Here is a 24,434-nt window from a genome sequence, read left to right as displayed (position 1 = left end):
ATGGGCAAAAAAAAAGTAAGAACAAAGTCACATTTGGTTTACAAAGGGTTCGTTAAGTGCTCTTTAAAGCCATACATATTGTGCAGATGATTTCAAAAAATTTAAATCAAAAAACGTTTAACTTTTTAAACATCGTAGAAAAACATCAGCAAACATGAGGCAGGAACAAAAAAAGGAAAACATTCGTCTTGCGAAGCACGGCCATTGGAACATTCATCTTGCGGAGTCATCACCCTCATTGCCAAAATCATTTGTCTTGCGAGTTTTTTGACCTGCGAGGCACGGCACCACTGTAGTCAGAGCTGGTGTGGAAGAGCAGACCCGATCCGCTTGGAAAAGCCTGCAATTGGTCAAGCAGCACTTCCCACAGAGGCTCATAAGAGTCTGCAAAGGTGGGAGCACGGGTGGGGGGGAGCTATCTAGGTGGGAGAGAGGAGGAGAATTCCCAAGCAGAATTCCCAAGCACCTCAGAGGTTCTTCTGAGGTCCGTCTGCCAAAGGGATCCTAATTGAATCATGCAGTTAGCTGGTCAGGATGAAAAGCAGGCAAAGAGAGAGAGAGAGAGAATAAAACCCCGGCCGTCAATGATAACCAGCTTCATCGGGTGGGTGATCCTTCATCCCCTGCTCGTGTGTTCTCCACCCGGCCTCTCCACGGTGGGAAAGCAGCCGGCATCATCTGCATCACAAAAGGGGCTCCTCCTGGCAACCCTCCCAAACAAGGGGTCTGGGAAAGAAGGCACAGGGACAGAAAGCCCCGCTTTCATAATGGGCAATCAGGCCCGCTGAGAGCGCCTGACAAGCTGGCAACGTGAGTAATTATCTAATTAACCTCAACCCGGCGAAGGCAATGAAGGGGAAACGGAAGCGCCTCCTTCCTCGGTGATTAAGCCTTGCATCTCTTTTCCTCGCCAACGTTTGCAGGCAGGAGGGAAAGGAGGGCGGAGGAGAAGCGCCCCAAAGCACCTCCAAAGTCTTGCTGGAAGAGCCCCCGGGGGGCCGCTGGGATGATGATTCCTGACTATGGATTTGCTCTTATTCCTCCAGTCTCGTTTGTAGGCAGCCTTCCTCCTGGCGAGGGGACCCGAGGTGGCTCACAACGTGGAAACAGGCAAAATTTAAACACACAATAAATGATGCAATCCAAAAGCAAGCAAACTATAATAATAATAGTTAAAATTATGATGATTCTGATTCTGGGAGGTGTAGATCAAAAATAAACCCATTACTTCCTCTGGTTAGGGGATGCTCTATATGCTGAACAGCCTAACATTTGAGAGACAGATCATCATCATCAACTTAGAAATGAGGAGCTGGAAGGGAACAGCTACTCCAGTCATCATTGTGGATGGCCACAAAAGGAAAGCAAAATTTCCAGGTTTCCTCTCTGTAATGTCTTCTACTACATAGGAAAGTGACACTTGCATAAGAAAATGAAATCCATAATACAGGGGGGAGATCAGATCAATGCAGAAAACACACACACACACACACACACACACACACACACACACACACACACACACACACACACACACACACACACACACACACACACACACACACACACACACACACACACACACACAGAGAGAGAGAGAGAGAGAGAGAGAGTGATCTCTTAGAGAGTTTTAGACTGAAGAAAGGGCTGTAACTGTTTTCAAAAAAACAGATAACCCTTCTAGGAGGGAATAGCTTTTTAATGAACATTTGAATGGCTGAAATCCTGTGTGGGATTCATCTTGTTAATGACTGGATTCGTACACCTATTGTAAAATGAATAGTGTACCTTTAAACATAATAACTATCAATAATCTACTGTTCTAGTCCCTGAATCTTTCTTCATCTTCTTTGTCTTTTAAGCTCTTGCTATTGCATTGGGAAAATGTTGCACCGCAGTTACCAGCAGGCGGGACAAATGCAAGGAAATGCTCATGTGTTTGTGCTGGGAAGATTTATAGAAATGAAGAAGACAAAACCAAGCAACACGTCCCTTGCCGCTGAGGATCAATAAGACAAAAATCTATGTCAAAATGACTCTGAACATGCCCTCATAAAGTAACTTTTGAAACAACTGCAAATGATATTGCAGGCACTGTTACATTACTTTTAGTGTATTTTGGTATATACTGTTGATGTTAGTGGCCACCTTAAACATGCAACAACAACAAATATGTTGTCAACTCAATTCTGACTTATGGCAACTCTTTTCATGGTTTTCCGAGTAGAGAATACCTAGAAGTGATTTCCCATTTCATTCCTCTAGGGGGCACCCTGCAACTGCGCAGCTGGCCCAAGGCCACCCAGGCTGGTTCGATTCACAGGAGGCACAGGGGGGAATCAAACTCCTGTTTTCTGCAGCCAGAAATCTAACTCACTAGGTTATCCAGTCAACTGAAATATCTTATAGGTAAATATGTTACATTGAACAGCTCACTTCCAAAATCCATATAGAAATTGTTTCAGTGAAATCTTATAGTCACTCAGACAGACCTGGAAGTTTGATCGTCCTGGAAATTTGAGTCCAGTCGTCTCACTCCCAACACCTGCTTAGTCTCCAAGATGTAGAAGTGTTCCATGGAGTTTAACACAAAAATAAATCCCCAAGACTCGGCACTGAGAACCAGTGCACCAACATTGCAAAGTAGGTGCCACTGCTTCCACACACAAACACTGCAAAAATCCCAGTAGCTGATTGAGACAAGGACTGGTTTTAGTACTGGAAACCTTCTCCTTTCAAAAATCCAGATAGCTGCAAGAAAGAATTTTTGTAGTTTAATTAAAGGGAGGTGGGGAATTTAAAAAAACAATTCAGAGGAATAAAAGATAAGAAGAAAACACAACAGAAAATAGTAAAAGCTATACTATTCTATATAATACTCACACCTTAGGAGAGAGATGGTGTAGTTCTGGGGCATACACAGAGTGCATACTCTGGCACAGCTTGATAAGACACAACAAAAGGACGCAGATTCTCCTTGCAAATCAGGTTAAGTCCCCAAGCAGCAGGGGAGAAAAACATTGTTCTCCTCAATAGTAGGAGATGAGTCGAAGGTGTGAACTCTCTGTTTCCACACTGAGCTCCAACTGAGAGGTCAGCTTCCCAGGACTACAGAAGCCTAGAAGAGCCCAGCAAGTGAATTCCATATTTCATACACTTCACATTCTCAGTCTCTTCACAAAGGTAGGCAAACATTTAGGATTCTATGACACCAGGTCTTCAGGATCATGCATGTGGGCAGGGCATGAATTTCCACACTGCTCCAATGCAACCAGAGCCCCGAAAGCATACAAATGCCTGCAAACTTTTGAGATCATCAGTCAAGATATAACCAAAATACCAGACAGGTAGGAAAGGTTAAAGCATGGAAGAAAACATGCTCTTAAAAATCATGTCTGCCAAGATATAATGGAGAGGAAAGGCCTTCAGACTCTCAAACAGGGATCGGCAGGTTATTATGGTACTACGTTTCACCCAGAGGACTTGCTCTGAGGAATTGTGACAGCAAGAAAAGACAGAAAGCACTGTTCTCTATCTTGAAACTACACAATGTCTGATGATGTTATTAGTGATGCCACTGAAAATAGGGCATGCAGGAACAAATCTCCTTGCATGACCTGCTTTGCAGCAAAACCCTGCTCGTACCTTTCCCCCCAAAAAGGCAAGTTCCCTCTCCACCCATCTGCTGTACCTCTGCCCAACAGCCTTTGGCTGAAGTTGTGTGGTCCTCAGGAAAACATTTGTCATGCCTACTGCACATGCTCAGAGACATTTCTGTTAGTAGGTGGTTTCCTTGTTATGGCAAAAATTCCATACGGCCTCTTCTTGGGCTAATGAATCTTGGGCGCAACCCATAAGGAACGCGCTCATAGTGGAGCCTAGGTGGGCTGGCTATGGGTCAATGAACTGCCCTGTTCAACCCTCTCAGCCTGCCCCACAAACAGCTGCCACAGAAGGCTGATGAGAAAAGCCCTTGGGCAGAGTCCTCCCCGGGTGGGGTAGTGCAAGCCCAGTCCTGAGAAAGGAGGCATGCAGGAATGGCCTTCTGCTAGTCTTCACCTGGGTAGGTGGGACTCATCAGCCCTGGAAGGCAGCTCATCTAGGAGAAGGAAAACTCCGATTTCAAACCCCCACTGAGGCGCCGCCATCGCCATCCATGCCATGAGGGAACAGGCCAGGTAGGTGGGGCTCGTCAGCCATGGAAGGCAGCCCACCCAGGAGAAGGAAAACTCTGACTTCAAACCTCCACTGCATTGTGGCTATATTTACTGATTGAAAAGGCTTCAGGAGTTAACCTCAAGGCAAAATCTGGAGCCTGAGTCCCGGAGGCAGTTCGTGTCATTCTGTCAACTCCTGTGACGTCGCTGAAACCAGTTGTATTGGCTCTTGCCTTTCCATTGGACTATTTCAGTGACATGGAGAGGGGGGATTTGTTGGTTGGGTAACAGCCTATCCTCCACATTATTTTACCCAGACTTCGTGCCCTGGAGAGGACACTCCAGCTTCGCATACAGCGTCAAAACACTAGACACTGTTCCAAGTCCTCCATACAGAGCACGTTACCATAGTCTCTTGAGACTGAAGGATGCCTATCTAGTCTTCAAAATAGGTATTTGGCCAGTTAAGAGGAGCCCAGTTCTACTGGGAAATGGCACAGGGCAGCTGCATGGGGAAAGAAGTTCATGGGCAGGACCCTTGGAGCAGATTGCTGGTGTTTTCTAGGCCAGATCTGCACAAGGCCCTTCTCGCTGCCCAATCCTACTTCACTGACGTGTCACCGTGACAACACAGCCCATCTATGCCCACCCAAAGACCTCAGAACAACGCGACTCTCTCTGAACACACCAGCGGCCTTCCTGGAGTTTCAGTCATGACCACCAGTGTTTCTAGAATGAAACGCATGATGGAAGAATATTAGCGACAGCATCATTAGCACACAGTACAGTGTCCTGTGATAATTGAGTCATGTCTTTTGTATTATGAGTAATTCCTTTTCCAATTAAGTGAGCCATGTATTTTGCAGCTTGTTATTTGGGCAATTAGCACCTTTCCTTGACTTGGCTTAATTAAGTTCTTACACAGGCTTCCAGGTTGATCACCCTCGCTTTCGAGGCAAACACTGTGAGAGAGGGTGTTCCCAGAACATTTAATTACTTCTCATACAACCCCCCCCCCCGTCCTGTGGCTTTCCTCAGATGTGTCGTGGTTCTGTCTTATGTTTCTTAACCTTCATCCCACCCTCCCCTTTTTAATACATTATATGTAACCTTCTGAGGCACATACAAAATATTGGAACATGCATAATTTCAGGCAGTGTAGTGTTACAGTGGAGATGTGTGAAATACAAAATATATTTATGAATCTGTGTGAAAGTAGTTTAAGACCTGAGACAATAGCTGGATTATTTCTTGATTTGTTCACAAGGCTCCTTCATCACCTCACTATTGGTGTATGGTAAACAACTGGCTGAAATTCTAAATAAGAGATGGCAAAGTAACTTCAAAAAACAAAACAAAACAAAACAAAAAAGTCCACAATGGACAGGCGGTCCTGCCCTACCATTAGTTTCTGCATCTGCTATTAAAAATGTTCCCCTGAAGGAGAGTTATAGATCGAAGGCCATGTTTGAATTGATGAGAATCCCAGATTCAGCAGGATTTAGGCCACTCCCTAGTTGGTTAAATCGATTCTTAAAGTTAACATCGGCGTTAAAGGTGCACCTACGGTATTTTGATAGTAGACAAACTAGGAATGGAACACAGTTAATATTATAGCTCGAATTAGGAACAGAAATGCATTAGGTTTGACAGTCTCAAAGAACGTATCCTCTTCACGCCTCTTGAGCAAGTGAGACAAATCTTCATATTTCTAGATCAAACCAAACCTCTAGACCAAACCTGTACATTTCCTCCACCATCTAAAATATGTTTACACATAGTTTCTCACTTACACATTTTAACCGTTTGCCTTTAAAAATACGTTCACTGATTTGTGTGTCCAATTTCCCCCAAAAAACACCTTGTCATCCTCACAACTGAACGGATCTTAGAACTGAGCTGTGTTTCTCCTCTCAAAATCTCCCATCCAAGTACCAACCAGGTTCAATCTTGCGAAATCCCATTCAGTCACATGTGCTTAATGAGCTACGGTGGTATCTATATTGTACATTGAAAGGGGTTGTGTGTATTGCATTGGAATGATACCTTTGACTACAATTGGGAACAAACTCAGAATATCGGCTGCTCCTGTCTCTCCCTCTTCTCTGCAAAGCCTAGAGGCTGGAAGCATCTGGATAGTCTATCGCCTACTCAATAATACGTCAAAGTCTTTCTGCATTCTCTGTGTCATGCACATCCCCAAGGTCGACAGTAGCATTCCTGCATCCCAAATATGTTGCTTCTTCCATCAGCGTCCTTTGATCAAGGCCTGTCCTTAATGACTTCTTCTTTTTAATATTCCCAACATAATTCCAAATATATCTGGCAGGTAACTCCTTAAAAAGCAAAAACATCTCTATCCTGCAGGCTAATAATCATGGACCTGCTACCTCTTTGAGCTTTTCTGGAAGAAGGCTGGCATCATCATCAAAAACCAAACAACTGGAATCAGGTCTGGGCACTTAGCCTACCGAAAGCTCAATATAGATTAGTCATTTCCGCACCAATTTGTGACAATGACTTTGTGTAGATATTCGTCATGTCAGAACAAGAACGCCTGTTTTAAAATTTGCTTTCTTTGCTTATTTTTTAGCCAGTCATGAAAATTTGAAAGGTACTGCTTTCCAGGGTAAATCAAATAGCATTAATCGCAAAGGCAAATGGCCACCAGTTTAAGTCAGTGCCTGTATTCCTTGGAAGACAATGAGAAACATGAGCCTCAGTTTGTTAAATAGCAGCATTTTGCTATTGCAGTTTATGCCTTTTGACTTAACCCCTGTGTACATAAATAACAAGACTCTGGCCAGTAATTCTTAATTAGTTTGTCTGTGTTTAGAAGCCCTTCACAATCTGTAGCTTGCATACTGTTTCTGAGCACAATTTTAACCTTTAAAGCCCGAAATGGCTGAAGTCCAAGCTATCTCAAAGACAATATCTCTAATTATGAGCTTGACCGGGCTCTAAGATCATCAGGGGAGGCCTTTCTCTCAGTCCCACCACCTTCATGAGTGCACTTGGTGGGGACACAGGAGAGGGCCTTCTCTGTGGCTGCTCCCAGACTTTGGAACTCCTTCCCACTGGATGCCAGGTTGGCCCCACCTTTGCTATCCTTCTGCAGGCAGGCTTTCTCTCAGTGACTGTCTGCCTCCCTGAGTTTTTTTTTTAATAAGGGATGATTATACCTTACTGCTTTGAATGTCTTTTTGATGTTGCTTTTTTTTAACCATTTCTTAGTGTGCTATTTCTTTGATCCTTTTTAGCTATTTGTATGCTCACTGTTTTTAGCTTTAAATATTTTAATGATGTAAGCCACCTTGGGTCCTTTTTAAGAAGACAGGATTAAAAAAATATTTTAAATAAAATAAAATAAAGTATCTGGCCCTATCCTTTCCTAAAACCAGCACTGGTTGTGTGGCTCCTACCTTGCCCAGACATTTCCAAGAACCTCTGGAAAGCATGCTGTCCAAAAACAACAACAACAACAACCCGGCTGCTCCTTAAACTAAAAACAAAGATGGCTTTTCAGCCTGACTCCCATTGCCCTCACCTTGCATGTGATTACAGCAAGTAAATATTCCCCTCACAGCCTGCTGGTAGAAGGTGCCGGTGCATTTGATGAACAGCTGCAGGGCCCCCTAATCACAGTGGCAATTAGGGCTGTAATTACACCAACTTGCAAATGGTTCTACATGCTGATAAAACATGACAGAACGGAACACTTTCACTCACTGTCAGCTGCCAAACAATCTGCTACCCATCTAATGGCAATTTAATTACAATTACAATTCCTGTTGGTTTTGCAAGAGAGGTCCTGCTCCTTCGGCTGGTGGGACATTTGGTAGCCCATTTGTACCTGGGGTGAAGTCTCATCCCTGTGAAGGAGAATCAGCCCGGCTTCTTCCTGCTGCCGAGCTGGTTGGGTGGATGCTGGGGGTTGTGTCTCCTGAGAGACTCCCCTCCTGCAGCCAGAAGCACTGAAGTGCCGATTTCAGAAAGGTGAATTAAAGACCAAGGCCACCACCACACAAATCTCCAAGCCTTTGAAAAGTCCTGCCAAAATCCCTAATGGGAAAAACATGTGCTGTGCTTCCTGTCATTCCTTCAAGGCAGTGGTCCCCAAGATGTTCTTGGACTTCAACTCCCAGAAATCCTGGCCAGCAGAGGTGGTGGTGAAGGCTTCTGGGAGTTGTAGTCCAAGAACACCTGGAGGCCCAAGGTTGGGAACCACTGCTTTAAGGCCAGCTGAGGTAACTTGCTATCATCACTGCCGCTGATGCTTTTTTTAATGGTTTAATTTATTGTTTTGGGCCACCCTTCTTAGAATTTCCCAGCCAGCAAAAAGAGGAGCATGGTGGGGGGCGTCTTGTGAGGCCAGTGGAACAAGCCATGTGGAAAGATGTTTCAAAGCAGGGAGGCAAAGAAGCCATAGGGTGCTGAGGAACCTATGTTGTGCTTGTGGGCTTTTTAGAGACACCGGTTGAGCCACTTTGGGGGGAAACGCTGGGCCCTGTTGGCCTGAGGACAGCTTTCCTGGATGTTTCATGGGCGCTTGTCTTTGGTTACAACTCCCAGAGGCCACAATCCTGGGGGCTGTGAGAGAGGAGAGTGACATTTCCACCATCTGGTGCTACTTCTCTGCCTGAGACCTTCCCAGGTCAGAGAAGACCAGGGCCGCATCCTTCTCACTGGGCCCGGATCGATTTTTTGCTGAGCGCTAAAGATCCTCCAGATAGACTTGAAAATGCATGGACTTGATTCAAGACTCTCAGCCATGAACCTTTTTAGAGGATCCTGCCTTTGCTGCTGGAAATCTTTTAAGTCCAGGTGAGGCAAGCTCTGCCCCAATGGGTCACCAGCTGCTGCTTCTGCTGCCTCCAGCCACTAATGAGAGCCAAGAGCGTATTTAAGTATATGAAGGGCTGTTCCAGGGAGAGCATTTAGTCTCTGCATTGTACTACTTTATCATTTACGCTATTGGCATTTCTGCACCACCACACGCATGATGTAAGAACTTATCTATGGAAAAATGACTTTGTAGCTTTTGTATATGGGTTCCCCCCCCGCCCCCTCCAGAAAACATAGTTTTTGTTGAATTTTATTCTAGGCTTTGGTGGTGAACACTATGGCCATGGATTATTTTAGAATGCATTTTTGAAGGCCATCCAGATCCCCTTCCTCCGCTCTCCCATGTTTGGGACTCCAGGCAGCTACTCACCCATCTTGGGGTCCATGCAGCCTGGATGCAAATGCTGACGTGAGGGGGGCAATAGTGATGCAGCTTCCTTGGCCCCACTGCCAACTCTTCAGCGATGTTGGCACTGCACTCTGCTGCTTCTGCTGCCTGCCAACCGGCCAATCTTCTCTTTTTTACTTGCTTTCTTACAGAACTGCCTCTCTGAGCAGAACTGGGAGGAACCCCACTCTTTCTCACACATACTTAAGTCAGGAAGTGCTAGTCCATAACAGTACAAATTGGATGTGAATACTGGTAAGTCATGTGGTCCTTTACAACAAAGACCCACGAGTTTAGCTTTGCAGACAGCAGCTGCATAGGGCTGAGCTTTTCAGGTGGGTGGGATGTGGTATTTTTAATTTTATTTTCTGGACTATCATAATTATCCATCCTGGAGTTCCACTGGCCTTACAAACACCTAAACATGATGCACCTAGTTGGAAAAGGCCTACACTGGAAGGCTTTGAGACCTTCCTCTGCTTAAGCTTCCTGTTCAGAACGAAAGCTCCCAGCTAGCACAGGGGCGGGAAAAAAGGAAGCTTGGGCAGAACTAGGCCCAGCTAAGCCTCAAAGCCTTGCAATTTAGGCCTTTTCTCCCAGGCGCATCACATTTAGGTGGTTGTCAGGTAGGCAGAACTCCTGGAAGGGAGAACTGTGGCATTTGTACACCAGAACATTGCAGAGTGGCTAAACTGCAGTATTGCAGCCAAAACTCTGCTCACAACCAAGGTTCAGCCCTAGGTAGCCAGCTTGAGATTTGCTCAGCCTTCCATCCTGCTGTGGTTACTAAACGGAGTATCCAAAGCTGGGAGGTTGCAATGTACAAAAAGGTAAAGGTTCCCCTTGACAATCTGTCCAGTCGTGTCCGACTCTAGGGGGCGGTGCTCATCTCCATTTCCAACCCATAGAGCTAGCATTTGTGCGTGGTCACGTGGCCAGCACGACTAGACACGGAACGCCCTTACCTTCCCACCGAGGTGGTACCTATTTATCTACTCGCATTTTACATTTGCATGCTTTCAAATGGCTAGGTTGGCAGGAGCTGGGACAAGTGACGGGAGCTCCCTCCGTTGCGTGGATTCGATCTTACGACTGCAGGTCTTCTGACATTGAAACCTACATAGAGAGTGCATTCAGTGCTATGGGATGGTATATAAGCCACACTGCTTTTTCGCAAACCCTGCCTCTAGCGATGGCTTGGTCTGCTTGATGTAGAGCTGAGGTGTACTTCACGTGCTTGGTAGGTAAATATTTGAATGAGTCAGAATGACATTTGGCCTTACCCACTGTCTGTAGCCCCACCCATGTCTGGAATGGAGCCTTTAAGTTCGAAAAAGACACACACCCTCCCTCCCTCCCTCCCCCCCCCCCCATTTTAGAGAGATCAGGAGGAACTGGACCCAAGTGCTTATGAAAGCCAAGGCTTTTCTCCACAGTTGATGCCATCTGTGTGCTGTTTTACCGCACCAGTCACTTGACATTTCGCCTGCATCCAAGAGGTACCAGGTGCTGCTCATAAGCCACCGAGGCCGTTTTCTGATATGCCGCCATACAGTCGCCTGAGAGTCGTGACCTACTGGGCCTTTGGCACAACACAACGGCTGCTAATTGCGAAGACGTGTTGTTTTAAGATGTCAAAGGCATGACAAGAACAGGCACTCTGGACCTGGACAGATTGCAGGAGCTGAATCATTGATGCCGGATGGCAAGGCTGCCTTGAGCACAGAGCTTGCCAGAGAAGGGTAAGCGCGTGGCCAGGATGCTGCTTCCAAAGCTGAAGCAGAGAGTACTTAATTAGCAGCCCAGGGATGGTTATAATGAAGAGGCTCTGGATCTGGATAGGCTTCCTTCCTTTTTTCTTTTTCTTTTTTCCTACAGTTCCCAGAATCCCCTGGCCAGCATGGACACGAATGTTGGCAGAAGGATTCTGGGAAATGTTATTTGAAAAGAAAACTTTCCTCAGCTTGGGCAGAATTAGCTCAGTGTGGCCCTCAGTGTGGAAATAATTTGGCTTTCTCCCATTTCCAGTGTCATTTCCTTCTGTCTTGTGTTGAAGAACTTTGCAAATTAGTTATGGCTTAATATTTTTGTTTTTGTTAAGGAAGTGAACAAAACTCCCATCCCATAGATGTGAGCATGAGAAACCCTTGAGTCTAAACGCTGAACGATCTAGCTCAGTTTTGTGGACTCAGCCCGGCAGGCCTGGATCTCTAGGGTTTGAGCTGTTTGTTTGTTGTTGTTGTTGTTGTTTTGGGAGGGCAACTGTTCCTGGAGATGCTAAAGACCAAATTGTCAACCTTCCGAGATGGAAAACTCAATTTTATCTTGGGCCACATCAACATAATGGTTGCCCTCAAAGGATCAGTTGTATCTGTAAGATTAAATATAATCCTCCTCATTCAATCATCACTTTCTGACCCTTCAGTGCTTGGAATGCTGGGATTAAAAATTCCGCTGGGCAGATTCCCAGCATCCTTGTGGAGCATTATGAGTGACTGAGTAAGCGCCTGCGTATTGTATACTGTACAGTAGCAGGCAACACTGTGAGAGCCGCATGAAATGGCCCGGCAGGCCGGATTCAGGCCACGGGCCTTGAGTTTAACACATGTGTTCTACATGAAAAGTATAGACTTCAGTATAACCCTTCCCCGAATTCAGCTGGTGACTTCTGTCACTATAATGATACCGATTAGGTGGCTGGATAGCTCAGTGAGTTACGATGGGAGTTCAGTTTTCTACTATGCCTCCCAAAAGAACAGCCAGCTTTGGCAGTCTTGGGCAAGGTGCACAATTTCTAGGAGAAGGGTCTTGTAAACCATATCTGAATACTTTATTCCCAAGAAACCTTGGGAAGGTCTGCCAAAAGTCAGAACTGACAGTGCATAATTATTATATTCTTAATGACATTGTTTACAACGATGGGTGTCTGAAGCTAGAACGTCTGTGAAATTGAACTGAGCTCTTGGATGGAAAAAGGGGCTTTTGAACAGAGGAAGAGGGAAGGGCTGCAAAATCAATGGAAATGGACCACTCTGCTACCTCTCGATTTGTAGGAAGACGGATTTGGAGAAGGTTGATAAATATCCCATCCACAGCCTGTGCCATTCCTCTCCTATCCTCTCCCAGCAACAGTGGCAAGACTGAAATGTCTCCCTCCGCTTCCATTCCCAAGATAAAAACGGGGGCTCCAGACCACCATTGCGCTCGTTCTGAGCTTAGTCCTACACGAAGCCTTTGAAAAAGCTATGGATTCCTCCCAAAAAGAGCAGCTGCTGTACTAATCCTTTGCTCTGTCTCGGAGATGAATGTTTCATAGCAAAAGAGAGCCCCGGGTGAAGGAAGGGGAAAAAAAAAAGAGAAATATTTAATTTTACAGTGTTGCTTTGCACCATATGTTCTCTGGCTTATAAATATTTTACAGACTTATGTTCAACCAGGCTCAAGCTGCATCCAAGCACTTCATTTCCCCATGATGGTACAGGTGCCACTTTCCCTTCTCCATCAGCCAAAGGCTCATTGCTCGAGAGGAGGGGAGCATGGACAGACGGTGAGGGGTTGGCAAGGACAGCCAATGTCCAAACAAAGCGTGGATGGTTTGGGAACAACCACCCATACGTGCGTGTGCGTGTGCGTGTGCGTGTGCGTGTGCGTGTGCGTGTGTGTGTGTGTGTGTGTGTGTGTGTGTGTGTAATTTTCAGAAAGACACTTCTGTCCCAGCTATAAAACCACCTCCCTTGCATCTGGCCAGCGCTGGGCCACATGCTTTGTCTTGCTCTTGGTGAGTTGCTTTCTGTGGTCCTGAATGAAGCTAGGGAAACACTGTCCAAGGTCCTGAATCAGTGTAGCCACAACCCCTCTTGACTGCCTCATGTCCTGCCCCCTTGCTCAAACCACTGGCTAGAGAAGACAGTGGAATCTCTAGTGGAGCCTAACAGTGGCTGCCATGAAAAATAATGTGTGGGGAGGTTATGTGAACTCAATCACCTGCAAATACATCAGAAGCATCTTTAGGTGGACAACAATACATCCATGTAGAGCTTCCCTGTGTGGGTGGGGTTTTGGTTAGAGGGGCTGTGCTAGCCAAGGAAGAGTCTTTGTTGCCCCCAATATTCTGGACTACAACTCCCACAATCCCTAGGACTAGGATCTAGCCCACTACTACCTACTGTAACTGGCAGGAGCTCTACAACAGTGGTCCCCAAACTTGGGGCCCCAGATGTTCTTGGACTTCAACTCCCAGAAATCCTGGCCAGCAGAGGTGGTGGTGAAGGCTTCTGGGAGTTGTAGTCCAAGAACATCTGGAGGCCCAAGGTTGGGGACTACTGCTCTACAAGATCTCAGGTAGAACACGGTCTCTTCCATCACCTGCTATCTGAAGCTTATCATTGGACTGACCCGGGACCTTCTCCATGCAAATAGCTGCCACACCAGTGAGCTCCTGCTCCTGCCCATCCTCAGTTACCTCCATGATCCCACCTAAATGGAGGCTGGGAGAAGAAGTGCAACAAGCGCAACCATCGGGGATCTCAAAAAAAAGGTTGAGAACTTGCTGCCTAGGGAAGAAAGCAGTAAGGTTCACTTTTGACACTGTCTAGTCTTGGGAGATGGATGACCTCTGACATAACGCAGAGGAAAACTGTGCAGAACGATGACTGCATGGCTTAGCCAGCTATCAGTTGTTTGGCTTCACACAAAGACACATCTGGACTGTATACATATATATTATATTTTTATGTATATATATATATTTATATTTATATATACACATTGACATTGCAAAACCCTGATTATATTACATAGAAAAAGAAAATCTGACAGGTTTCACATAACCAAAATTTCACCATGTCCCCCAAATCAGATACAATGCAGCTAATATGATACAAGTAGTCAGGCATGGCATTGGGGGGCGGGTGTCGTGTAGCGCCAACACATCTCTCCTGAGACAGGGAGTTCCACAGATATTTCAGCTTTAAGATCCCAAGCGCTTTCCCCAGCTCGATCCCACCAAAATAGACAGGAAGACACAGGAAGTGCTGTCATCTAATGACTGCAGGAATGCTGAGAACTTAATTGGGTGAGAGTGCCAAAGTCTCACATCTAACGCTGGACTGTTTCCACCAAATGAATCGTGCAATAAGGACTGGGCTGTCAATTACTTAATCCCTGGGATGTGTGTGTGTGAAAGAGAGAGTCATTTCCATTAATGTACAATTTTCTTTGGCACATGGAAGTGTAACATAACATGGAAGAGCTTCCATGTAAACACCAGCTGGCTCACAAGACCCTCTTTCTGAGACACAAAAGGAAAAAAAAAGCTATATGCTCCTCGTACACATTCTTGAAACAAGGGCGAGTAATACTATCATTGGAACACTAAAATATTGTAAACAGGGGAATTTTCAGGTCCAGCAGGATTCTTAGTCAGTACCCACTCTGATGAAGTGCTCCATTGGTTTTAAAAGTCTGCCTTTTAATATTTTAATAGAGGCACTGGCCACCCTTGTTTTGGGGATTTCTGAGACACAGACTCTATCCATGCCCAGGAGCACAGAGATGGGTTCGTACTGGCTTTTTTTATTTTGGCCGAACACGTGTTTGGCGCTTTCCAGCCCCTCCTCCTCTGGCAGGTGCCCATTCCGAGACAGTGCCAGAGGAGGCAAGGCAGGGAAGCTGGGCTGCTGCCTCTGAGGGGTTGCTGCTGGAGGAGGCAGGGCTGCAATGTGCTGAACACCTATTCCGCCAAAAAAAACACAACCCTGAACCGGCATGAATTGCTCGTTTGGTGGTTTCTGCCCATTTTTACACAGGGGGTTTCCTTTCTTGGAGGCTTCCATACTAAGGGGAATACACACCAGCAAGTAGAGAGATAACTGTAGGAAAATGGTTTAAGATCTGAATCAGACAATGTTGTTCCCCTTACACGGGTGTCCTCCATTTAGGTTGACACTGACACTTTCAGCATCCCCAGCAAGCATGGGATATGTTCTCTGGAAATGATGGGAGCTGTAGTAAAGCACAGCTGCAGCCTTCCAGATGGAGGAATGTAACTTGTAGCCTGGTTGTTTAGAACTGAGCTTAAAGGCAAAGCAGCAGCAGAAATTATGTTCAGTAAACCGGACCTCACTGTTCAACTGTAGGAGAGCTCTAATACTGTATGGGCAGCTCCGTACCATGGACGGAACACGAGAGCAGCCTGCACCCCAGCAATGAAACAAGCATGGAGCAGTAAGTGAATCCCAGCTGCAAGCGTAACCACCCAGCTATCGCCAGCTGTTGCCTCTTACTTTCAGCAGGGGATAATGTTCATCAGTGCTACCATTATCAACATAAACCCAGTAGGCCCTTGCAACGAGCAAAATCATCCCTCCTCAACCTGGTGTCTGCCAGAGGTATAGGACTCCTAGTTCCAGAATTCCCACCAGCTATGATTCTATGACTGGGTTACTGGCATTCATTAGGCTGGGCTGATGGATGAACACTGCATGGCTCCCAAAGGGAATGAGGCAACGGTTCTTCTACAACCCTAGCCAGCAAGGCATCTGAGCTGTGATTTTGTGGCTGGGTCAGGGCGGACAGGAAAGGATCAGGAGAGAAACAGAAGCGGACACAGAAACAAGCGACACTTTATCTGTACCTTATCTGGCTACAGAGGAAGGCAACAGCCCATGTTATCTCAGATTCCTTCCCCAAGATGCTGATATGGACAGAGAGAGAATTTTCCAGCCGGTGACAAAAGGTGGTGTCATTTGCCTCCAGCTGCAGGAGTCTACTATGCTTCCATGGAACACTGCCTGCTTCTGAAACGGCTGCGGTGCATAAAAAAGAGGGAGAGGAATAATAACACTGGGGGAAAAGGTTTAGGTTTCCTTCTGATCCATTGCCCCTGCGAGAAGCTATCATCACCTTCCTGCTCGTATTAGCACAAGCAATTCTACGTTGATGAAAAAGCATCATTCACCCGAGCGACAGCCCCCAGCTGGTTGACTGCTCTGGAACACATTTCCCCTGTTTACGTCAGCTGGAATAAGCGGAGGGCCGAAGGCGTTTGAACTCTTTCACAACTGTGGAGGGCGAGGTGAGGCCTGAGAGTCGTGGCGGGGGCTGCATTGATGTGACAGGCAAAGGAAGCGGGAGGACAGCCCGTGAACTAACAGAGGCCCCAAGCGAGCAGATGACGGTGGAAACGGGAGCTGCTTTGACAGCGACGGAGGAAGGACAGGCAGCATAGAGCGAAGTCATGAAAGGTGAGACTAGGGCAAAGTCTCGGACTTCACAGCACCATTTGAGACACCTGTGGCAGCCCTGCAAAGTGGAAGATGGGTTGGGGAATCTTTGGCCCTCCAGGGGTTTTATACGACAACTCCCACCACCCTGTAACACTGGTCTTGCTGGCTTGGGCGGTCTCTGTCAGTTGACCATCCAAAATATCTGCAGGACCTAATATGTCTCACCCCTGTTGTAACCCCCCCCCCCCCCGTTTCTCAAGTAAGCACATCCTTTCATGATGACCATCTAGAGCTGCATGTGACACACTTTCTGTAGCTATACTTTCAACATCAGATCTAATGGTACATCAGTCAAGGCTTGGAAATTTTAATTAGGAAGACTATAATGTCAAGCATCCTCCGACCAGAATGGACACTGATTCTGGACTTGTAAGCCCGAAGAGGAGGCTTTTCTAAGGCTTGGTCCCTCCTTCTCAAAGAATCTTGTCCTCTAAATCTGTCAAAGCTGCACTTAATGGCATTTTGAAAAACAAAACAACCCTATAAACCCAATGTTTTGTTGTTGTTAAATTATAACTAGGGGTATAAATGTTCACTTATTTTATTTCTGCAGGTGAGAGTTTCCATGTTTCCCTCCACCAGGAAAAAAGTTTTTGTTTGTTTATATTTTCATCCCTTTTCCAGGAAAAAAGAAATCATGCCAGTAGCTTTTGTGCAAAACCCTTTTGCAAAAAGCTTATATTTTGTGCAAATACACCCTTGTCTTTTGGGAGAAAGCAACCCTAGTATTTTGTACAAAATGCAGGGTTTTTTTTTAAAACACAAAATATGCTTTTGCACAGACAATACTGGGGTGGGGGAGCTTCTGCTGACCCCAGTATTGCTAATCATCTGCTCTTATGCAGGAGGGGAAACCTTACCATGTTTTTTTTTTAAAATGGGATGTCTTGATGTGTTAAGAATGAGAAAATGTGCAAATGTTCTCTGCATCACTCTCTATAAGAGATGTTGAGTCATTTGGCATGGAGATGCTGATAGCTGGTTTTATTATACTGAAAATTCTAATGATACAGCTAAACCAGACTGGATAGCTCAGTGAGTTAGGTCTCTGGCTGTGGAGCCAGAGATTGGGGGTCCAATTCCCCACTCAGGAGAAGAACCAGCATGTGTTGCCAAAAAGGGTTGCCATAAGTCAGAACTGACTTGATGGCACACAATTATTATACTAGCAGCAGGGAACAAGCTAGTGTGGGTCACCTTGGAATGGTCAGACTTGATCAGAATGATCTAATCAAGCCTGACTGTTCAACAAAGAAATGGATCCTGCCAATATCTTGAAGTGGCTTAATAAGTGAGCCACTTCAGGATATTGAGAAATTAAACACTTTCCCTGCTTGGTAGAGGGCAAAGTGGAATTTTTTTTTATACTGCATATACAGTAGACTATTGCTGATGTGCTGCATCAGTATTTTCTTTAAACTTTTCTTTGCCTTTTCTTAAAGGGCTGGATGAGACATTACCTGCAGTTGAATCCACTACCATGGGTTTGTTAAATTTGTGTAATAACTGATGCAGCATATCAGCAATAGTCTATATACAGTAAAAAAAAAAATTGACTTCCTCTGCCCTCTTGTGAGCAGGGGAAGTGATTCATTTGCCAATATTGTGAAGTGGCTTGCTTACTAAGCTGCTTCATGATATTGGCATATTCAAATTGGCAGGCTTACTTTGGGTTGGTTCCAGCAATCACACACACTGGAACCAATCCAAACCAGAGCAATTCTACTTGCACCAAAACAGTAGAATCCCCTTGACAGAGGCTAGAGAAGCACTGGCAAGGACACTCTGGGGACAGGCTAGTTTGTTCCAGAAAGATGTTGTCTGGTTGCTGTATTTAAGAGTGCATTGGCCCAATGCAGTCCATGCAGCCAGCCTCTTAGCTGTCACTAGAAGTACCTGTTCAGACTGCAAGGTGGTAGGGAGAGAATCAGATGTTCTTCCATACAACTCCAGATTGTCCTTTGTGAAGAAGTTTAGAAAGTTAGCAAGAACAAGCGAAAACCCTTCTTCCTGATGGTCTGTGCATATGCCTACGTGAGTGCCCCTCACTCTAACATGGTATGGCCCAAGTAGAGCTTTCCTGCTGGGGAGTGATCCATCTTCCTGCAGGTCCGAGGGTGAGTGAGCTCATGATGGCATCTCTCCATCTTCCATAGTAAGGAGCTGGTAGAGCCCATCACTACAGCCACTACCCCATCCCGAATGCCTGCGTGTTTTAGAGCTCAACCTGAGCTATCCGGGAAACTGCAGAAAAAGGTCAGGTTTCTAGAAGAAGCAGACAAACGTCTTGAGAAAAGGCATGGATGATGAAAGATGGTCCAGAAAAGAAAACCATAAAGGGCATTGGAAAACAGTGGACCCTTTTATACATTGGTAAGCATTCCGTCCAACGGCTGAAGGAAAGAAGTGGTTTGGGCTTTTGTTTCAGCAAAAGTGAAGATTCTGACATTTATGCCAAAATATCAGCACACAATGGATGCTGGGAACTGCAGGAGATAAAAGGACCACTGTATCTCAACATCAAGGCTATCCTAGACTTCCAAGACTAAAAGCATTTGACAGGTGTGGATGTTTCAGGGGAAAGAACTGCTAGGTTTTGTTTAGTTTTCTGCACTCATATGCATTTCCTAAGGTTTTCCCTCCAGAATAAGTAAGGTAAAGGATGTTTTCAAAGCCGAGACCCATCTCACCCTCACAGAGTCTACACAGTATGAAAAGAAGCAACCCTTCTGTATGACGTGAGACAGTCCCGTGTTTTCAAGATAATGGCTTCCAATTATGCTTGGCTCTCGCAAAATGGCGAACTGGAGAACTGCTAGGTATCCTTAGAATTCACACATACACACTGTCTCTCTCCTCACTTAGTAGGAGGAAACGCTCACTAGTCGACTCCCTGGAAGCTCTGACCACCCCCGCCCCCTCTTCCTGCTTCAACACTATTTCTCCCACCAGGAGATAAACGAGACATGCCAACCCTGTCAGAGAAAATTCAGTAGTGCTACCCTGAAAATATAAAACATATATATTCTTAAAGTCCTTGAAATATCCATCCTCATTCCTCAACATGTTGTGCCACGTAAGGTGGGTTTTCCTCTGGACCATCGGCAAGCTAGACGTGGCGAGTCGCTGCCAAACACTACAGGAGCCAGAGGTCCACCTTCCAGTCTCATTGCACAGAAGTTCCTGAGGATGCAAAGGGGAATTCCTTGACTCCTCAATGAAGAGTTTTCACCCCTGATACATACGGGGACTCCTGTGGCCGGCAGTTGCATTCTTGCTGTTCGGGGTAGTCTATAAAGTCAGGGGCAGGCAGACCGGAGACAATCATTAAAGATTTGTTCCATATGGTGAACGTGGGGCAGACAGGCAGGACGAAAGAAATCTCAAAGGTATGGAGGTGGAGGGAGTTGGCCGGGTCGTAGAAGGAGAGGATGTTGTTGTCGTAGTCCAGGAGGACACCTAGACGCTTCATCTGCGGATGGACGTCCACCAGCATCTCCTTGTTGTTATGTCGCACCACAAAGTTGTTGTTGCAGCGCGAGAAAACCCAGGAGGAGGAGTTCTTGCCAATCCACTCATTCTTTGGGGCCGATTTGTAGGCAATGCCAATCGCATACCTGGAGATGGAAAGAGAGGGGAGGAAAAAAACCAAGAGAACATTTGGAAGAGGGGACAAAAACCGGAAGCTGACTCAAATTTAATTTAAGAACACAAATATTTACCATCTATCATCCACAGGACTGGGATATCTTAACTGCTTTATCAATGCACAAAAATATATTTTGCAGACAACCAACTTCAATTGTTTTTACATTTGCTAAACTTTTATTAATAATATGCTTTAAGTTGACCCTTCTGAATTAAGGACCTCCAAAGCATCCTCCTGTTAACATCCCTGGATTTGCAAATTCTTTTATTGAGAAGAGAAGCTGTCTGAGGCCCATCTAACAGGAACATCCAAGGAAGTAGATTGGAATCAATGAATCCCTACATTGAACTAAATCTAATCTGGTCCTTAAGGGAAAAAACAAAACAAAACAAAAAATAGAGATGACAAAAAGCATTGTGGCCTCTTAAAGACTAACTGCTATATTTTAATGTGAGCTTTCGTGGAGAAGTCCACTTCTTCAGACATGCAAGTGGGCCTTCATCGTTGTCTTTATTTTTGTTTCGTTTTTGTCTGACATGCTAGGACAGACTACCTCTTCTAAAGTTAGTCTTTAAAGGTTTTTCTTTCTCTACTACTTTTGTTATAAATGTGACAACTTTATAAAATACTAATAGTATTAATACAGCTAACTGGATAGCTCACTGAATCAGAACATCCAACTGCAGTTTGATTTCCCGGGGAGAACAGCCAGCCTCGGTAGCCTTGGGCAAGCAGCACAGTCCTACAGTGCCCCTAGAGGAAGGGAAGGGTAAACCCCTTCTGAGTAATCTGTATTTGGAAAACCCTGAAAAGGGGCACTGTAGGTTGAAATGGATGGGATGGTGGACAGTTAATATTATTATCAATACTTATCAAGATTTTGGAATGATGGGGACTGCAGCCCAACAACATCTGGAGGGCTGAACTCTGCCCAACTCTGGTGTAAAGGAATGCAAATCCTTAGGCTCAGAATATAGGAAAACTGCCTTATATCAGGTCACATCTGTCTAAGCCAGAAGACAGCAGCTGTGACTCTCCATCATCATCATTGTCATTGCTGTCACTACCATCACTTGGACATGTTACTTTTTTGGACAACCCCACCCAGGCTCCACAAAGCACTGTGAGTTTTAGCCCAAAAGATCTTTGCTGCTATTGCTGTTGTCGGGAGCTGAAAGTCGGGGAACGTTAGCAGAAGGGTTGAGTTTTAAGATTCCTAGAAGTCTGAAGAGTGAAATGTACGGTGACTCACAGTAAGCCTTTGGGGATGCCTATAAACCAAGCACATCACTCAAGTGGTCACACCAAGCCTGGCCGACAGCACCATAATGATACTTTGGTTGGTTAAAAAGTCTACAAAATGTAACTGAAGAGGCAGGTTCAGGGTCTGGAGAGACATTCGGGCTCCGTAGCTACCAGGTACACGTCCCCCTCTGTAGTGGACCCTGAGTTTTGTAGGGAGGGAGACAAAAGAAACTGGATTGGGAAAGGGGGGGCTGGGAATGTTTCAGCAGCTCTGATCAATGTATTTCTGCTTGACACATGCCTGAGGGCTGACTGAGAACTGGAGCCGTAATTTTACTCAATTATCTGCGCCTTTTCTCCCTGCGGCACAGAGCGAGCAGCGCACCGTTCACGTATCTGCAAGAAAACACGCAAGCATCTCTGCGGCTCCTGCCGCTGACACTGACTTGGACCCGAAACTCTTTAGTCAAAGGCACTGAATGAAAAAAAAAAGGCTCACGGACTGGGAGAGGCACACTTCCGGGTAAAGGAGCAGCTCCCTGCAAAACGACTCACGAAGGAAATCTGAAAAGCTCCTGCGCTGACCAGGTGGTGCCCTGGCTCCTGGCTGGGCAAGAGCTTGTGCCACGGCTGTAAACTCCAAAGGGAACCTACGTACATCTGGCTGAACTTTATTCCCAAGGAGAGATGGGCACGCACCAAACCACAAACCAGGAAAAAAGAAAGAAAGAAAAAAACACGAAATTCGCTGGTTCTTGGTTGGCGGATCCTGTTTCGCTGTAACAAAGTACTGAACTTCTTCCCCCTTGGTGCTTCCTTCTGCTTCATCAAAACAAGATGCCTATCCTTCCCCTGCCCCCTGCCAACTCCTGTCCTTGTCTTGAAGCCGCTATGGTCACCTCCACCACCGCTCCTCATGTTCACCTCTATTCCCAATTAAAGATCCTGTGTGGCCAACTCCTACAAGAGAGCCTCCTCATTAATCAGTGAAATAAATCCAGGTCTACAGCCATGTTCCAGGTGTGATTCTTCGGTTTTAAGGCTGTATAAAGCTCGGGACCAGGTTATCTGAAGGGCTAGACCAGTGGTTCTTAACCTTTGTTACTCGGATGTTTTTGAACTGCAACTCCCAGAAACCCCAGCCAGCACAGTTGGTGGTGAAGGCTTCTGGGAGTTGCAGTCCAAAACTCCTGAGTAACCCAAGGTTAAGAACCAGTGGGCTAGACCATACTTTAGAGATAGTCCACCATCTGGAGATGACACCCATTAGCCTTCCAGCAATCTCACTCAGGCAGATCATCCTATTTGTGAATGAAACCTATGACGACTCTCCTCAGGACCAATCAGAAAACAAGACAAACTCATTTGCAAACTACAGGAGGTGTGAAACCCTTCTGTTGTGACAACCAGATATTGTTACTTAAGGAAATCCCTCTTCTAATGATGGGTTACCTATAATATTACAGTTTGGCCCCCAGCATTCTTGTTTTTTCCATACAGTTGAACCCAGAGAATGGAAAAGCTGGGATTTCGGCCCACCGTTCCCAGTTCTTAGCAGGTTTTGCCAGGGCACATGCTGTCAGTCAGAGAAACTGGGGGCTTGCAGTCCATAAAGATAATCTTTCAAAGCTCTGCTCCACAGATCCAGGAAAACCACTCACCAGGTGGAGGAGCCGACGGTCACCTCCCAGTAATGGCAGCCACTATCAATGAAAACATTGCTCGCTGCGCCGTAACATCCTGTCCCGCTAAACCTTTCGGGCGTGTGGCTCTTTTTCAGGGAACTCTCGTCCTTCTCCATTTGAAGCCCGTCATTGGAGATTTTCAGTTTCTTGTGAGCCATTTTGGGGTCCAGCTTGAAAGGCTGACCTGGAAGAATCAGAAAGAAATTAAAGGCAATGTGGAGAGTTAGAGTCTCTCTCTTCCTGAGCAGCTTGCTTGCTTCTTTATGTACTATTTTTGTGATTCCACCCCCCACCCACCCAAATGGCTCCCTAATGCAAGAAACAGTAGCAGCACCTAAAATGAATTTTTTTTTTAAAAAAAAGGAGCATCATAAATAAAATTCCGAGGATCAGACTGCAGAAGAGCACACGTAAATAAAATTATTCAAAAGCAATATTTTGGAAAGCTGACGAATACCTGTAGTGAAGGGAGTTAATGAGATTCTTGAGGCAGGGAGTTCCAGAGTTCGTTTCCTGAGAACAGCCAGACTCAGTGTTGTGTAAAGCAAGGAGAGACAGAGTGTTGTTCTCCTGGTATTATTAGATTGCCATTCCCATCATCCCTAGGCATCATGACCTATAGTGAGGAATGATGGGAACTGCAGTTCAGCAACATCTGGAGGCTGAATTTTGCCCATCTCTGGTGTAAAGGAATGCAAATTCTCAGAATATAGGAAAACTGCTATATACCAGGTTACATCTGTCTAAGCCAGGAGAGGGCAACTGTGGCCCTCCAGATGTTTTTGATAGGTGATTCTCATGATCCAGCAACCACCAGTTGTACTAGTGAGGGCCGCCAGGACTTGCAGTCCAACATCTGGAGTCCTGTAGGTGCCCACCCCGATGTAGGCCAGTCTTGTCTAGTCCAGATCATGGCAGGGGTCTCTGGCAGACTTCTTTCCCACCCCCCTGCTACAGGACTCCATTAAAGGGAGATGCCAGAGTCTGATTCCGCTCCCCTTCCCCAAATTGCCCCCCCCCATGCTTGTCACAAGTTTGCCTGTTAAAAGTGTCCCATTCTTTTATGAACGGCTTCATCATATCAAAAGCCTCACATTCTTAAAGGCAGAACACCGCCAACTTGCTGCCTGGGAAGAACAAGCAGATAAAAGACGATGCTTCCCATTAAAACAAGGAAAT

The 24,434-nt window shown here is 45.7% G+C and overlaps 1 protein-coding gene and 1 long non-coding RNA gene across 2 annotated transcripts in view; one reads left to right on the top strand and one right to left on the bottom strand.

The window, feature by feature from the left end:
• The first annotated feature begins 5,902 nt into the window (after positions 1–5,902).
• LOC140702266 (uncharacterized) lies at positions 5,903–10,893 on the top strand. Its single transcript, XR_012081376.2, has 3 exons — positions 5,903–8,981; positions 9,543–9,645; positions 10,827–10,893. It is a non-coding gene; the product is annotated as an uncharacterized LOC140702266 (long non-coding RNA).
• Positions 10,894–17,865: 6,972 nt separating this feature from the next.
• MID2 (midline 2) overlaps positions 17,866–24,434 on the bottom strand; it is a 203,299-nt gene continuing 196,730 nt past the window's right edge. The window contains exons 9-10 of the mRNA XM_072981397.2: positions 23,232–23,439; positions 17,866–20,293 (exon numbers count right to left, since the gene is read on the bottom strand). Of these exons, the coding sequence (XP_072837498.2) occupies positions 19,891–20,293; positions 23,232–23,439 (611 nt within the window). The 3' untranslated portion in view covers positions 17,866–19,890. The remainder of the gene's footprint in view (positions 20,294–23,231; positions 23,440–24,434) is intronic.

This window comes from Pogona vitticeps, chromosome 11 (assembly GCF_051106095.1).
Source record: "Pogona vitticeps strain Pit_001003342236 chromosome 11, PviZW2.1, whole genome shotgun sequence".
Taxonomy (NCBI): domain Eukaryota; kingdom Metazoa; phylum Chordata; class Lepidosauria; order Squamata; family Agamidae; genus Pogona; species Pogona vitticeps.
The sequence above is the reverse complement of the archived record's forward strand: the minus strand, read 5'-3'. Positions and strand labels throughout refer to the sequence as shown.